Source organism: Macaca nemestrina, chromosome 17 (assembly GCF_043159975.1).
Source record: "Macaca nemestrina isolate mMacNem1 chromosome 17, mMacNem.hap1, whole genome shotgun sequence".
Lineage (NCBI taxonomy): Eukaryota > Metazoa > Chordata > Mammalia > Primates > Cercopithecidae > Macaca > Macaca nemestrina.
In genome coordinates, this window is record NC_092141.1 from 330,633 (window position 1) to 348,688 (window position 18,056).

The window sequence follows — 18,056 nt, forward strand, 5'->3', positions numbered from 1 at the left end:
TAGTGAATTTCCACATAACTTACCAGGCTCAACTTAGGCCCAACTGCTCCTATCTTACATCACTGCTTTCCCCCCTCCCCCATGAATTTTCTAAGTCAAATGAAAATAAATATCAGATACTATATCCTTCCATACCTAAATGTTTCAATGTATTTCCTAAACACAAGGATATGCTCTCACATTCACTTTCCTCAAGATCCGGAAATTTAACTGTCATATACAAAGTTCACTTTCAAATGCTGTCAACTGTCTCCATAATTTTCTTACTTTGTCTTCTTCTACGATCCAATCCAGGATGATGAATTGATTTGTCATGTGATTTTTACCCGTCCAGCATCCAAGTTTCTCAGGTTTTGTGTTTCCTGAAATTGGAAATGTTAAAGAATACAGGTCAGTTATTTCACAGCTTGTCCTTTATTTTGGTATCTTCCGGACTAGACTCAGGAGTATGCATTTTAGCAGGGACACCGCAGAAGTCTGTCTTACGTGACAATGTTAACATCGGCAACTCAGTGAAGGTGGTGCTTAAATGCCTCCAAAGCAAAGATGCTACTTCTCGCGTTGAAATTAAGATTTGGGAGGAGACACCCTGACACTATGTGCATATTCTGTTTTCCATGAATTCTCCACTACTAGTTTTAGCATCCACTGATTTCCTGTCATTCCTTCTAAATCATTAGATCTTCCATATTCACTGAAAAATAATTTTATCTTTCAGCATTCATTTACATATGTCCATATATACTCACGGAGTCTGGCTTCGTGGGTTATGATTCATAGTTACAATGGTTTGTTCTGTTGCTCAACTGGTCCCAGATTTGACACCGGATTCCCCAGCCCTTAGACCAGGGCTCCTTCTAGTGAAGAACGGAGTTTGGAAGCTAAGAGTGGGCACCGGGTGCTGCTGGGCATTGCCGGCAAGTAGAACACACACACGCATGTACACGCATGTGCACCCACACCCATCCACAGGCACTTCTATCCCTGTCTACATCTGTCGGGAGCCACCAGCTGATACTTGTACCTCCTGCTGCAACCTAATCCCACGTGATCCATTCCAGGCTTTGGCCTTTTCTTATTTCTACCTCTTACCAAGAAAGAAACCTGGCACCTGCAGCACTCAATATAGTCACTGATTTATTAAGCTTATTTGCTTAAGTCTGGAGATACAGAAATGCTTTCAGAATTGCTATCTAATACCACGGTGAAAAATCTATCGAGTTCAGTGCTCATTTGTAATTATTTTTTCATTGTTTTTTTGGAAGGTAGGGAGTACAAAGTATACACAGTGAAATGTTCAGATCTTGAGTACACTTGGCGCATTTCGATAAATGGAAATCTATTACCCTAATCAAATCTTTTGCATCAAAGTTCCCACAAGTCCCCTCCCAGTCAATCCCAGCCCTCAAGAGACAGCCACTGTTCATTCTCGAGGAGTGTTCTTGGCGCTCTTCCGTCACCCGAGACTCGCATAGATTCTCCGTTGTCACATGGACTCCACGGCGTGGTGTTCACTCTCTGCTCAGTTCAAGGCTCCTGGAACTCATCCCCGTTGTCTGTTTTGGTTTCAGCATTTTGTACGTTTTTCCTGCTGGGAACTAGGACAATGTATGAATATATCAGAATTTGCTCATGTTTCTCCAGATGAGAGAGATTTATGTTGTTTCCAGTTCTTGGCTATGACAATTTACTCTGGAGATAATGTGCATTCTTTTACAAGGACACACATTTTCTGCTCTCCTTGGTGAACGTCTACAGCATACCTGCTGGGCCATATGGTAAGTGTACACATTTTAAAGAAACTGCCACATTTGCTGAAGTGGCTGTGCCATTTTAAGTCTCCATCAGTCTGAGATCCAGTCTGTCATATCTTCACCAGCACCTGCTACTGTCCTCCCTTCTCCACTCTTGTGAAGGGGAACCTCGCGGGTTTAAGTTGTACTTACCCAATGACTCCCTGGTGAGCACCTCTCATGGGCCACTGGGCATCTGTATACATCTGTTGCGAAGAGTCCATCTTGCATGCTTGCAAAATTCACACCATTTCTGGTTGTTTGTACATTTCCTAAAATGTTCTAAATAAGGCCCTGTGTCTTCTGTACATCAAGCATCTCCCCCTGCTTCCAAGTCTTTATGCCTTTTAGTTCTCCTAACTAACTTCACGGACGAGGGCCCCAGTGTGCACCATGCGAACCTGAAGCACGGAGAATGGCCATGCTCCCGACACCCCTGACTGTGGGCAGAGCTCCCCGGCTGCCACCACCGAGGAGGGGGGTCAGCTCTTGTTTTTCAGGAGTGGCCTTTATCAAACGGAGAAAGTTCCCTTCTGTTCCTGATGTGATAGGAAATTCGTATAAGGACTATTAAATTTCAACAGATGTTTTCCAGTGTCTACCGGGAGGATAAAATGGGTTTTCTGCTTTATTTTTTGTTAATATGGTGAATTACATTGATTTTTGAATGATGAGCCAAATGTGCAATGCAAAACTACAGATCATGAGAACAAACTCTAAGTGTTCATGGTATTCTTATCCCTTTTACATATTTCTGGGTTTGATTTAGTAAGAATTTGTTCAAAGCTTTGGCATCTGTATGTCAACAAGAGTGAAAGGCGTGAGATTTTGCCTCACATGCAAACTAACAAAGGGGGCCAGCACCACCCCAATGCACTGAAAGAGCCAGGACATTTCCAGGCCAGAAACAAAGGGCTTGTCACACACAGTGGGGCAGCAGGACCCACTCACCCCTGTCGATATTCAGGATCACACAGTGGGGCAGCAGGACCCACTCGCCCCGGTCAATACTCAGCAACGTCCTGTATCCCTGTACAACGACAAGATGTTATTTAGGCAAAACAAAATTAACGATCATGTCAAGAACTGCTTACATTTTTCTCTTCTGAGAAAATTTGTTTTTAGCAACCATGGCTCTCAAGGCACTCACTTGCACATTATACATAATACTGCTTGTGGCCAAAGTCATGGTACCTTCCTATTCTTATTTACCAAGAGTTCTGAAAGGTGAGTATTTTAAAGAGAAAAGAGGTATGTGGCTTACCCCAGGCTAAGGAGTGAGTTAGCTGGACAATTCTTGTGAAATATGTGCTTTTTCTAATTAGAAAATCTGAGAACAAGGTATCAGTGTGAGTCTGTTATCTCCATGAAGGAGTGAAATGGATGCTGGGAAATTGAAGGAGCTTCAGAACGGGAATCTCACAACCTCAAATGGGGAGACCAGCAATTGGGAAAGCAGTCACTCTGATTCATGGAGTTTTCGGAGATTCACGTCCACTCCGTCCTGCATTTGAGCGACTTTTCTTCTTGTGATGTGGACCCGATAGAAGAGAGGTCCCACGTAGACATTCGGCATTTGTGAGGGTCTGGCACCGTGACTCACTTCTACAGATTTAACATGTTTGTGTATAAATTACAATGGCTCAACTCTATAAAAACTGATAGCAGTTATGGATCAATTCCCTCATTTCTCACTTGGGCCACACTTCCTGTTTCTGCAAGAACATATCGCTTGGCTAGAAGGCACGATGTTGACATTGAAAGGAAAAAGGACCTTGTATAAAAATGATGTAGAGAATTCTTCTCAAAGGCCACTGGGACACACACTGTGTTGGTGACCAGCTGTCTACCGGCACGGCAGCGAGAGAGACAGAGCTGCACGCGTGAGCAGTCACAGCTCCCGTGACCCACACCAAGACCCCCAGGGTGATGAAAGGCCAACCAGCAGCCTTGGAACGTACACTTCCTTCCCAAAATAGCTTCCCGAGAAACAACAAACAGTGATAATTGCAGGCATTTCTATGACTGGGAAGCAAGAAACCCTCCCAGTCCTGTTCCTTCTACACCACATCCAGAACAGGCGTACACCCGGTGTAGAAAGCTCCCAAGGCCTGAACAGATCATTCGATTCTAATTCAGACTGACCTAATCTCTGCAGTGCAGTCCTACAAACAGACTTTCCAAAAGTTACCAAACCACTACCTCAAACCTCATGCTTTCTCTGCTTCGAAAGAGGACATGCGGCTCGGTTTATACAGCCACCAGCACACACACAGGGTATTATCTTATTGCCCTTCAGTGCCAAGAAGAATCCTGTGGTCTCTCACAGTAAAAACAAAACCACAGCCACCACAACCCAGCTTTTCAAGTTGCAGGGAGTTTTACAGCCTCTTTCTATGTCGTCTTCCTTTTTGCCCCAAACTGGATATTCTTTTTACTTTCTCCTTATTTCCTGAATATAATTTGATCAATATAATCAAAGTGCTTGTGTTAGAAGCAACTTTACTTAAAAAGAATTCAAAGAACTACATCAAAATATTAAGAGTAGCCATTTCAGGGTGACAAGAGAACAATATATTGTTTTTGTTCATTATTTCCAACATTTGCGAAGTTTTTTGCCTTGAGTGTAGTCACTTTTGCAATCAGAGGTTACAGTGCTTGATGGAATGAGGCCATGAAGCGCACACACCACCGAGTTTCTAACACAGAGCAATCTGTGAGGAAGGATGGAGACACAGGAAAGGTTCATTTTAAAGCAATGCAAGTGTTTTTTTCATAAAGGCAAAAGACGTTTTTTAAAGTGTTTGTATCATACACAAGTCTGCTAAATTTGGTCAAAAAACAGAGAAAACAGTAACAGAAGAACACTTTAGCCCACAAGGAGACCAGCACACCCAGCTCGAGACCACTCCAGATGAGGCGTGGAGAGTGGTTTCCTCACAGCTGACCCACAGGATCGGGTAACACAAGCAGAAGGGAAACATGGGGACCACAGAGACATCAGACTGTGGACTTCATAGCAAGAGACAGCAACACAAACTAGCGGAGTAATTAAAAACTATGGTAAAAAGAGGTCCACATTCTATTTTAACCTGAAATCAGTGGCACGGGGACCACCACACCACCCTGCAGTTGCCTCCTCCCTCCCCCACACACAGCAGCCTCCTGGGACAACATCCTACTTCCAACTTGCAGTTGCCTCCCGTCCCACCCCCCCACAGTGGCCCCCTACGACAACATCGTACTTCCACCCTGCAGCTGCCTCCCATCCCCAACACACAGCAGCCTCCTGGGACAACCTCCTACTTGCCGGCCACAGCCTGGAGCCCCCAAAGCATGGAGGGGCTTAGCGAGCCACACAACATTCCCCCTTCACACCTGGGAAGTCAGCCCCTCACTGAAGTGGGTCCTGCGCCCACCAGCTGTGCACGATCAGAGGTGTGAGGTTATGGACCTGGTCACCAACTGTGCAGAGAGGCGTGAGGTCATGGACCTAGTCGCCCGTTGTGCACGATCAGAGGTGTGCAAGGTTCCAGACCTGGTCACCTGCTATGCACAATCAGAGGTGTGAGGTGATGGACCCGGTCACCCGCTGGGTATGAATAGAGGTGTGGGTGGTTAGTGACCTGGTCACCAGCTCTGCACAATCAGAGCCATGTGAAGTTACAGACCTGGTCACCAGCTGCACCCAATCAGAAGCTTTTGAGGTTAGGGACCTGGTCACCTGCTGTGCACAGAAGTGTGAGGTTATGGACCTCATCACCCGCTGTGCATGATCAGAGGTGGGCCAGGTTAGGGACCATGTGCGTGGTGATGGACCTGATCAGCAGCCAAGACACCTGACGTTTCCAGTGTCATCCCGGCTTCTTTCAAAACTGGAAAAGTCTTCAGATATTTCCCAAAAGCTTGTCCATCTTTGAAAACGATATGCGTGTGCACAGGTGATACCGATGACTGAAGATTGAAGTTTAGAGCATTCCAGCCCCATGCCCATGTCCCATCCCATCTGCGAAAACTTGAGCACAAACATCTCCCTCTCTGAAGCTCCCTGAACCCTGTGGCAGGCCTGAGACTCAGGTCCAGTGTCCTGTCAGTTACACTGAACAAAATGTAATTCAACACTGGCCATGGGCCCTGTGCTTTAAAAACCACATATAAATCTCCCAAAGAACTACAATCTATGAAAGCTTTCATGGCTAGTATTTTAGGAAGACTGATCAGTCTTGACCTAAATCAAAGCCGACACTGCCCAAATTCACTCTAACCCCAGCTTCGTGCACAGGCAGCCATCGCCTGGCCGTCAGGGTGACCAGCAGCCTGGGCACAGACAGGACCAGCGCCGGTCCCTCCCTGCACCTTAAGGGGGCTTCTGAGCTGCTGTCCATGATCAGTGATGGTGACGCCCAGAGCAGCTTTCCGGGAAAGCAGTAAACCTTTCAGGTCCTCACCTCACGAGGATGGCCATGTATAAATCAACCGCCTTTGTTACTGCCCTGCCATTCTCAAAGAGGGGATGGGTTAAACTTCTTTATCCACATGCCCAACACAAGGCACACCTGCTCCAGCACGAGGCTCATCTACTTAATCCCGGGAAACTCACACAACCCACAATCAGAGGCCGCACACAATCAGAGGCCGCGCACAATCCGAGACTGAGCACAGAGACCACACACAATCAGAGACCACACACAGAGACCCACACAATCAGAGGCCACAAAGAGGCCAGAGGCCACAATCAGAGACTATACACAATCACAGGATGTGCACAATCAGAGGCCATGCACAGTCTCTGCAACCTCATCAGAAACTGTTTCTGACCATTCACCTGAGGCCACCAAGTTTAAATGAGAGGCCCAGGTTTTAAAAGACAGCAGGAGTTCTCTGAAGGCAAACTCCGTGCATTCCACCATCAGCACCATTTGTGCCTGTCACGGTCAGGAAGAACCACAACCACGTCTCGGTGCCCTTGCAGTGCAGGGCGCTGCGTTTCTCCCCCTTTCCAAACCCGCGGCGGCTCCTGGCGACCCAGCGCCTCTGCTCAGCCACACGCCCCCAAGGCCTTCCTCCCTCACCCCACAGGGGAGCTCCCGCAGCCGGGCTATCTGGCTCATCACTCCGATTCAGTCACTTACACCCTCATTCCAGGCTGAAAATCTCTTCTGAAAATATCCAAATCTTACCCACGTCAGGCTCCATCTTTTCCCCAGAGCTCCTCATCCCCTCCAGAGCAGCAGCCCTGGTGCCCGTGCAGCCGGGGCCTGTGGGCAGATCCGTGGGCTCAGAATGCCCAGCCCCTCAGCCCCTCTGTGTGTCCCCTTACTCCCTGCTCCCTGGCGTTAATGCCCTCCGTCTTCGATTTCCTGATAGGCAAAAGGGGGTTAATTCTAAGAGTGCTAACCGAACTGGATCACTTAACACCATGTCGGGCCCAGAATACCCCTTGATCAATGACAGGTATTGCTGCGCTGTTACCATTGCGCTGGGTCCAGGTTTCCTGTGAGCCCTTTAGGCTCTTTGCCGTAAAGGCCACTCAATGGTCCTGTCCAAGCCTGTCTGTGGCAGATGGACAGGTGAGTGGCCGATGCACACGTGTGATGCTGAATGGGATCGTGCAAAGCTGGCCCCGCGTATTGTGGTCAACGTAAGAAAAAAGTCGCCCATGCTTGCTTGCTGCTGCCCTGCGGTGTCCAGAAGGAGCCGCTTAAAGGCAACTGCGCCGCACCTACCTTCTTGGAAGGAGACGGCAAGACCAGATTGGCTGGAGCTGGGAAGTTGTGCCCTACAGATCAGGGCTGCGTAACCCAGGGAAGGCATCACTCGAAACACGTGCTGGAGGGCAGCCAATCCGACCCGACCGTCCACCTCCAGGGTCAGCCATGGGGCTCCACTTGATGTGTCATCCTGATCACCCCTCACAGAGCAAATGAGCCTTTGACTTCAGCCTGTCCTAGGTACAACACCGACTCCCACCTCCCACGTCCTGAACCAGCCTGTTCCGGGGATTGCTGTGGAGGTAGAGGAGCAGGCCCAAGACATCTAGTGGCATTTCCTGGCAAGGACACTCACCATGCTCGACCATAAAACTCGGGTCAACTGGTTTTCGGAGGGACTGTAATTTACTTGTGGCACGCATGGATACTGATTGACCCAGGGAGGGGCACGGAGGAGGCTGAAGGAAAACCCATGGTGACTGCGCCAGGCATTCCCGCACACACCGACATCTTCAGACTAGGGCGGCGTCCTAGTCTTACAATCAAACCGAAAGCCCAGAGAAACTAGGGACCTTGTCCAAGACCAGCAACAGGTATGTGGGCAGCTGGGATTCAACTAAGTCCTTTCCTGGATCCATCCACGCTGCTCCCTGCCCCCACTCCCACCACCCCGCCATGGCCCCCGATAGACACAGCAGGTCTGAACATCAGGCACCCCGCACGCAGAGTACGGAGCAGAGCCGGCTTCCGCAGTGGGATCTCACACACATCCCACTCCCCTTCTTGCCGAATGCCTCGGGACTCTGTGCGGTCAAGTCTGCAGATGTGGCCTCACTCTGCGCTAGGAGATCTGGGTGGCCGGCAGCGTTTTGCAGAGTGCTCCTCCAGACGGGGCTCGTTGGCTGATCCATGAGACACAGGACACCTGAGAGAAGGGCCGACAAACCCCACAAAGTCGCTCCCAACATGGAGAGGAGAGGACCACAGCGGGGCTCTCGCAGTCCACGCTTTGGACAGGTCTTGCTGCAAACTGTGGTGCTCGTCAGGCGCGAGGAAGTTTCCCAGGGCAGGAGCTCTAAGTGACACAGCAAAAGCGACACAGGCGATGCAGCAGGATGTACTTCAGCTCAGGGCTCAGGAACCACGGGGTGCAGCGTGGCCTACAGCAAACCAGACACATCAGAAGCCAATGTCCCACCTTTTACATTCAGTGACATTGAACGGAGGGAGTTATCTGTAGCAATCATCTTCCTGGGGGACCCGTACAGCACGCATGACCACCGACACTGACCACGAGTCCTTCCTAGGTCCTGGGGGCTACCCCACTTTACACGCACGGTTCCATGCACAAATCTACGCGTGGCAGTTGTTAGCCCCAGCTTAGAGATGAGGAAAACGCTGCTGGAAAAGCTAAGTGAGAAAATCAGACTTCAGCACACCTGCCATCTCCAAGACCACTACTGCTCTATGTGCTAGGGTCTCAAGGGTTGGGTGTGTGGCATTTTAAGTGACTAATTGTAGGTGATTTTCTTCTCTCCTACACCTGTTTAGCCTGAACGTGCACGTACATGCTCTGCTGCAGGTGCACTGCCCTATGTAGACCAGCAATGCTCTTTCCTGCCTCGGGTTCTCGTTACTGCCTTCCGGAAAATCTCACCTGCTTTACAGCCAAGCCAGGTAGGCCTGGTCAGCCGCACAGTGAAACTCCTGCAGTGTCAGAGCTAAGTGCTGGCTGAGACTTTAACAGCGAAGACAGTGGAGTAATGGGGATAAACTGAGCAAAACTGTATTGTAACGCAGATGAACGTCTAGAAGCAAAAGAAACTGACACCCCTGAGAGCAGGCGACTCTCTTACTATGATGTTAATAGCAGCTTGCTGTTTCCAGTGTCTCCGTGTGCCAGGGTTTCCAGTCAGCGTTTGTGTTTATCTGCTCTTGGGCTACCTGATCAAACCTCTGCAGAGATCAAGGGTATCTAAATTGACCCAGTATCCGCAGGCTGGCTGCTCAGAGGCCGTGGTGTGGAACGGCCAGGACATCGCTTAGTCATACGGGGCACAAGCACGTCCCTTGCCACTCCTGTCTTTCTGTTTCATCAAACCCTCTTTTCTCCTGAATATTGACCATAGCAAAGTCATTAGCCTTCGAGATGCATTTGAAACATCAACTTGCTTTGTTCAAGAGGTTTAAGACACACGTAAGTCTTTCTTGCCATGCTCAACACACACAGCCGGCCATTTCTGAAGTCAGTGTTTCTGGAACAAAAGCCTTGGCCTGCCCCAGTGAACATTCACACTGAGCACACTGTCGCAAGGCTGCTTGGCCAACCAGCAGGGGGCAGGAGAGAGCTGCAGGGGCCACGTGGGGTCTCTGCAAACCAGCCTCACTCCCTCAGTCAAGCGCGGTGCCTCCTGCCAATCCAGCGGCTTCCTCCAAGGGGAAGAGGCCTCTTCAGCTGCTACTGCACTGATTTCAGACGGCTCAGCCAATGGGGCAACAGATTCAACAGAGTTCTATGTTGTTTAAGGAAAACTTCTGTTACCAGGCAACCTTAGTACCATATTCAACGTAAAATAACCAACAACATTGTTTTCAAAACAACATGCTACTAGTGCCTTATCCTTCAATGCTGCTTAAACACGGAAAAGTATGAGGAAAAAAGAGCATGGCACTTACTTCTTAAAAAATAACACCTCTTCCAGGTTATTTTTACCCCTATCATAAAGACTTAGAACTATGGATTCCCTACAGGAATGTGGAGTGGGGTTGGATCCCCACACTGACCCAGACTCACCCCAGGTCAGTCATCCCCCCACCACGGGGTTCACACCTCTCCAGGCCCTGTCACCTCATCAAGGAAAGGTGGCGTCTCTGAGCTCTCTTCGCAGGAAGCACCCGAACGGGAGCTAGAGACACAGACACACCCACAACTACTTTGAAATCCTAAACATATTTAAGGACTTCATTATTAGCTTTTTAAAACTGCAAGAACAAAGTGACCCTGGTTTTAACCTCTCTGCCACAATAACACCGTGTACATCTGTCTTTTGCTATTTGTTCCTTCTCCAGCAGCTGCTGCCTGGCTGGCCGACTGCAGAAGAACAGCCTCTGGTACTCCCGGGAAGCCCTCGGTAAAAGCGTGAACACCACGATCACGTCTCAGGACGCCGCACATGTTAGGGTCGCCCACAGACCGCCATTCCCAGTGCCTAGAAGGCACTGAACGGGCCTCCTGCTCTTTGTAAATGTCAACTTTCCTAAGCTAAGTTGTGTTGAAAATTTTTAACTGCAGTCCACACGTACTTCTTTGTGTCTTGTTTTTATCCTAGAGGAATACTTTTATGGAAAATTAAGCTTGCAAGGTTGAAGGATTTTCTGAAAGTCGACTCCTAATCCTGGAAGAAAAAAAAAATGGGCCAAATGTGGTGCTCACGCCTGTAATCCCAGCAGTTTCGGAGGTTGAGGCCAGGAGATTGCTTGAGCCCAGGAGCTCGAGACCAGCCTGGAAAACATGGCAAAACCCTGTCTCTACTAAAAATACCAATAATAATAATAATAATAAAGCTGGGCATGGTGACGTGTGTCTAGTCACAGCAACTCAGGAAGCTGAGGTGGGACGATCACCTGAGCCCAGGAGGTGAAGGCTGCAGTCAGCCCAGATTTGCATCACTGCACTCCAGATTGGGCGACAGAGTGAGACACCGTCTCAAAAAAACGAAAAGCAAAAACAACTGTATAAATCATTATAGAAGGGAGCTGGCCAGGCGCAGTGGCTCACGCCTGTAATCCCAGCAATTTGGGAGGTCGAGGTGGGCAGATCACCTGAGGTCAGGAGTTTGAGACCAGCCTGGACACTATGGCAAAACCCCATCTCTAATAAAAATACAAAAATTAGCGGGGCATGGTGGTGGGTACCTGTAATCCCAACTACTGGGGAGGCTGAGGCAGGAGAATCACTTCAACCCTGGAGGCGGAAGTTGCAGTGGGCCGAGACTGCCTCACTGCACTCCAGCCTGGGCAACAAGAGTGAGAGTCCACTTCAAAAAATAAAAATAAAAATCAAGGGAGCTAATGTTTTTCATTTAAAGGAAGGGAGAAGAACATTCAGTATTTATACCTCTCAAGCACACATCTCCAGTGGTGTCCTAAAGTATTCAAGATACACATTCCTACAAATATAGCTCAAAACTACTCACCAAGTTACATGCTAAAAGCACATGCATTGTAAGAATGCTACATTATATTTTTTGAGCATCTGTATCCAATATTTTAGCATACTGGCAGTTTTCCCTTCAGGTGCTGTATGCCTAAATTATTACATGTTTAGTCCTTCATTTTAGAATTTATGACTATTATGCTTTAGGCAATAAACATAAGCTACTAAATTAATGACTTAGGGGAAAAGTTACTAAGTTAACTTGGAAGTTAAACTTTGCAAACTGAATTTGTTGGACCTCATTCAAGCTAGATGATCAGTTTTTTAAATTGTTTCCTGTGTGTTTCCCTCCAGGATGGAAATAGCTTCACTCTCATCCACTGTGCACACTGCAGCCCACGCCTCTCGTCCACCGCACCACACTGCAGCCTGCAATTCACCCTGTACCAGGCTTTCCACACCGTACCTGAAAGTCACTAAGTATAACCAAGAAGGAAATGAAAAGCAGATAAATGACCTCCACCCCTACATCCAGCATGCAAATGTTAAACATTCATCAAAGTAAAACCAAAATCCCATGTTAGCTCACCATTGTAACTGGTAGAGTTATGAGCATGGCAATTTAAAAAGTCTAGTTAAGTAAAAACCTAATTGAGACTCTCAAGAAAGACATCTGCAAAGATTGACAGTGAGGAGAGGACTTCACTCTGCATCCAGCCTGTTCTGGAAGCCACGGCCAAATATCAGGTTGTATAGATCCGAAAAGCAGGAAAAAACAAGTGTTGAAAGGTGTACAGTCTCAGCAATGTACAAATTCGATGTAGGATGCTCAGAAACCTTGAATTTCCAATCAGGAAACAGCAGCATGAGCAAGTTTCCCAGCAGTGCCCACTTTCTACCTACGGCACGTGTAACAGTTACGCTGGCCACCTCCGGGGGAACAGAGGCTTCCTGGTCACATTCGCTCTGGCAGCCACACAGCTGGCCCCGCCAAACACCTGTCTAATACTGAGGAACCACTCTCTCCCTGGGCTTTGCTCACTCTAGCCAGGAGAGCATATTTACAGAGTACTTTACTGAGTCCTCGTTCAATGCGTCAAGCTTGTTGAAGGCAGGGCAACCCCATTCCTGGCCCAATTAAGTGAACTGAGCAGAGCAAATGCCTCCAGTTGCACGGCACTCAGTCACGACAGCAGTGGCCACTGTTCACAGGGCGCTGGCTTCGTGCCGAGAACAGTTACAAGCGTCTTCTCTCTGTCCGAGGAATGTGCACTGCAACCCTGTGGGGCCGTTTGCAACGTCCACCAGAGTTCTGAGGCAGCCAAGTCCAGGCTGTCCGTGGGCCTCGCCACATGGCCGTCCACATCCCCTGCAGATCAGACCTCACTGCAGGGACCACGGGTTCCAGGGCTGCCTTGAGGCACATACTCCCTTCACCACCTCCTCCTGGCCCCTGACATCAACCCTCACCACTGCTGCCAACACTTGATTTTCTCATGGCTCCTGAGGGGCCTGTTCTGCCCTTCCCTGCTCCCTGCGTCCGGCTTGGAGGGTGCCCACATCAACGCCAACGCTCACGTAAATCACCAACCTTTCCACGGGGCTTGATGCCTAGGAGTCTCAATATCAGAAAGTCAGATTCCTGTGCTTGTTGGAGAATTTCTTCCCATTGTACAAGGAGATAAAATTCTAGGTGCCTGCAATAACCTCATTTCCACAACGAAGCAACTTCAGTAGTAGCACAAAACAAAACAAAAAAAAAGCTTTTTTTTTTTTTAAAACTTCTTTTATACAAGCTAAATACAATTTAATTTTTACATCCACGTTCTCATCAGCTCCCACCTGGTGAGCAGGCAAATAGTAATTTTCAAAGAAACAAATTGTTGCATAATTTTAACACTTAGCATTATCACTATTAAGCAAGATTTATCCCAAAAATACATGATGATCTTGTTCTCACGTTCAAAAATTGATTGTCACACAGTGAAATAACACTTAATGCAAAGGAAATTTTCTTTTCAGGTATCTGTTCTGGAAAAGAAAAAAAAAAGATTTCTGGCAAAGAGATAAACATTAATTATATAACAATCCAAAATGCCTCTGGGAAAAATGATGTCATCCAATTAGTTCTTTGAAGTGTTACAAATGCAGCTGAGTTTTAATAGTAATTTCTCCATAATTATCAAAAGAGTCTTTAAAAATCTTAGTGCTGAAATAACTATAAATGGATATAATACGCAAAGCAGAAGAGTTAACATTTGGGGTAGGATTTTGGCCCATATTTTTAACATATGCATAGTTATTCACCTAGTTGAAGCTTATCCCTCTCCTCCTAGGCTCTTCAAGACTGATTTTCAAACATAGACTGGCTTTTGGTACATGAAGGCAGCTTTAAAAGATGTCAGGATCAGGCCGGGCACAGTGGCTGAAGCCTGTAATCCCAGTATTTTAGGAGGGCAAGGTGGGCCGATCATTTGAGGCAAGGAGTTCGAGACCAGCCTGACCAATATGGCAAAACCCAGCCTATATTAAATATTTTTGTAATTAGCCAAGCGTGGTGGCACACACCTATAATCCCAGCTACTTGGGAGGCTGAGGCAGGGAGAACTGCTTGAAACCAGGAGGCAGAGGTTGCAGTGAGCCAAGATCGCACCACTGCACTCCAGCTTGGGCGACAAAGAGAGACGGTCTCAAACTAGAACTTAGCCCTCAGGAAAAGCATTGAGCACCCCCCACCCAAACCAACCCAAGGAATCACATGGCAATGGTTATCATCTGATTTCGACAAATAAAGTTCTGTTCTCCCCTCTGAACACAATGGTAAACACCTGCCATCAGCCCACAGAAACTCCCAGGACCCAGTAACACTGGACTAGCAAGATCAATGGGCCACGTATGCAGGGTTCAGCAGCAGAAAGTCATGGCACCGAGAATGGTGTGTGCTCAAACCAGATTCCTTGCTTTCGGGGTGAAGGGGCTTCCCGGGAAAATCTAGTCCAGTGGGATGGTTTCCACTTCCACCATGAGGAGGAAATGGGGGGTTTCCTGAGGGCACTGACAGGACCTGGGTCTCTGCCCCTTTGTCCTCTGTCCTGTTATGGGATGAGGGTGGGCTGAAGGCAGGTTTCCCCTACATCTTCCGGGCAGGAGAGATGGAGCTGACAAGTGGACGACGCTTTTTCCAAAACATTCCCATGTTTATAACCTGTTATCAACCTGTTTTCCCTGGAGATCAGTGAAGCAGCATCATTGATTCTCTTCCATTAGGGACAACCCGGTGTTACGGGAGGCAGGAGACGACATGCGAGCTGGTCTGAGTCAGTCACTTGTGTCTGATCCCCAGCGTGGTCGTCTATCAAATGGGCGGCCCCACAGACCAGTGACTTTGAACCAGAGTTCCATGGAGGTTGCCCAAGGACAGGGAGGGGGAAGAGGGGGAAGAGGGGGAAGAGGAGGAAGAGGAGGGAGGAGGTAGAGGAGGGAGGAGGAAAGGGAGGAAGGAAGGAAGAAGGGGAGGAAGGAAGGAAGAAGGGGAGGAAGGAAGGAAGAAGGGGAGAGGAAGGAAGGAAGAAGGGAAAGGGAAGGAAGAAGGGGAGGGGCGGAAGAGGAGTGTGGAGGGAGGAGTGTGGAGGGAGGAGTGTGGAGGGAGCACTGTGGAGGGAGCACTGTGGAGGGAGCAGTGTGGAAGGAGGAGCAGAAGGGGGGTTCTCTGAGGAGGAGGGCCAAGTTTTTGAGGTGTCTTGGAGTCAGAGGTGGCAGTGGCTTGGGCTCTAGGCCCTCTGTTGCATAGTTTTAGGCTTTAACTATTTATATTTGTGGACTCTTTAAAAGATTTAATTTGAAGGAAACCGGAGTTGGGGATACCTTGCTTCTAAAACACAATTTCTCAAGCCTGAGACTAAGTGCTAGGCATTGCTCATTCTGTTACAATCATTTCCTCCTATTTAAAATCAGCCACACACCCCCAATCTCTCTTCAGGGCAAACATCTTTTCCGAGGATCTCAAACAGCAGAGCGAGCGGCCCGTGACCCCAGCCGTGGGCACGAGGAGTGAAGAGGAGACGTGTGGAGAGGGCTGCTGATGACATGAGAGGTAGAGGCCCGGCACCTCCCTCTAGGGGCTGTGCTCCTCCAGGCCTAAAGGACATCCTCGCCTCTGGGGTGAACAAGCAGCACAAACTATCAACACTTATTCCAAAAGAACAGGAAGAAAATTCAAACGAAGTTAATACAGTTACCCCAACACAACACTGCAGCAGCCCAGAAACAGGAGGGCCAGTGAGCCTGAGGTGGGCGGTTCCAATAGCAGGACAGCGACGTTGGCATTAGGGCTTTTCGGCAAAGAAAAAAAAAGACACAAAAGGTAACATGGGCCACCCATTATTTCCTGCCAGTGGAAAGACACCCACAGGCCCCCAGATGCCAACGGCCCCTTGGGAACGAGCTCAAGCAGCACTTCAGGTCTTCGCACGAGCAGGCACGTGGTGTCCTCAGTACCCCCGCCTGTGACACACACACCACACTTGACTCCCATACCTGAGGGTCCAGGGGAATGGCGGGAAGTTCTCGGGGGACCGGGCATCCTGTGAGGGCACTGCATGACTATGTACCTCAGAGGGGTCCCTGGGCAGGTGCTCTCTCTCCAAAGGATGAACTGGATCCTGACCACACCCAGATTGCGCTGGCCTCCAAGCCGAGCGCCAACCTCTCACATCCAAAGGGATGCACAGATGCCTGCTGCACGTGGAGCCAAAGCCCCTCGCAGAGCTCAGGACGAACCCAGTGTCCAGGCCTGGGGCCGTCACCAGCCAGGAGAGGTGTCCGGGGCACTTCCCAGCGATGGCCACAAGAAGAAACCACTCAGGACAAAGCCAGTGTCCAGCCCCAGGGCCGTCACCAGCCTGGAGAGGCGTCTGGGGCATTTCCCAGCGATGGCCATGGGAAGTAACAACTCAGGCCCATCAGGGGCTTCCTCACTATACGGGTGTTAGAAGTAGAGACAGAGGTTCAGGTCTAGTGGCACAAACAGCGACGGATCCCATGGAAATGTGGGCGTGGCCCCTCCATCCCAACAGCCTGCATGGCTACTCCATTCTGCTCCCATCACATACATCCCCACACAGCCAAGCCCCTTCTCCTTTCCCCCACTGGATTCATCAAATCAAACCTCGCTGTCCTTGGCAAATGTACCATTAATTTACTTACTGCCCAGTAAAAAAGCACACTTCCAGTTAACATGACACCCCCGCTACGATAGAACAGCCTTAATTCAGACATGACGCAGAGGAACAGAGGGAGGAGGGGTCGAGGGCCGTCCTGGAAACGGCAGCTGTTTTCTGGGGAAAGTCTCCCTCCCACCCGAGCCCGACACTCGTGCCACACTATCCCCATGGTGTCTGAAAACTCCATGAAGACAGGCTCACTCTGACCCCTTCACACCCACAACGCCAAAGAGGAGCAGGTGTTCAGGAAAAGTCTCCTGCTAGTGCTGAAGACAGGAATAATCCCTCGTGGTGCCCAGAATGTCAGGAGAAAACAAGGCACCATGTGGACGCCTTCCAGGTGAATTCTGGAATGACTCTGCCGAATGCCAGTCATCCTTTTACAGAACAAAACCAATACCGGAAAACATGTGTCACCAGCAGAGAGATGGTCCTTTTGATGGCTTACCAACACACCTACGTTACGCTGAATTTATCTCAAGCCACCCTCTCTGTGCTAATGTAAAAAGTCTCCTTTATTAACCAGTAGCCTTTTTCATCTGGTGCTTTATTAACAAGCAAGACGGTCCTGTAACACTCAGGCATTGTTGAAAACGTCAAATGGAAGCCTAGAAACCTCTTCCGTGCAGCTTCACTGCAAAGTATTTTGACGTGAGCCAAATCATGCTATTCCTACATCTCCACAGGAAACTCAAGGCTTCATCAAGGAAACGCAGCATGATTTCTGCTAGGCACAGAAATTGGTGGGGTGGGCGTGGGGTTGAGGGAACATTACATAGAAAGCACAACGCGATAATCACCTGTATGAGAGCCACACTGGCCGGCAAGCCCCGGTCGGCTCGGTCTCTACACAGTCACAGACGTGAGGCCTGGAGGGCAGACACCTGGCACTGCTGACTACCCCAAGGTCGTGGCCTCTGCCCCTTCTCTGCTGCTCATCAGTTCCAAGCTTCTGGCAACACCGCCTGCTGCCCCCACTGCCTCATCGACTCTTCGTGAAAAGCAAATGTTGCCAGGATAGCTTATGAGTACATTTGCCAGGAAAGCAGCTCCGATTGATGCTGAAACCCCGTTCTCACACCCCTGGCAGCTCCCTTGCCCCCGATGTGTACATGCTTGCAGCTCTGACCTTGCTCAGTGTCCACACAGGCTCTGTCCACTGGAGAGCCAAAGG

At 49.0% G+C, this 18,056-nt stretch overlaps 1 protein-coding gene across 3 annotated transcripts in view; it reads right to left on the minus strand.

The window, feature by feature from the left end:
• LOC139359406 (zinc finger protein 669-like) overlaps positions 1 to 18,056 on the minus strand; it is a 152,300-nt gene that overhangs the window by 1,673 nt on the left and 132,571 nt on the right. The window contains exons 4-5 of one of the 3 annotated variants that reach the window (XM_071082049.1): positions 2,745 to 2,823; positions 268 to 362 (exon numbers count right to left, since the gene is read on the minus strand). The exons of 1 other annotated variant lie outside the window; for it this stretch is intronic. In XM_071082049.1, the coding sequence (XP_070938150.1) occupies positions 268 to 362; positions 2,745 to 2,823 (174 nt within the window). Of the gene's footprint in view, positions 1 to 267; positions 363 to 2,744; positions 2,824 to 18,056 lie in introns of those variants that run through there. One more of the 3 variants, XM_071082048.1, reaches the window with a different exon arrangement.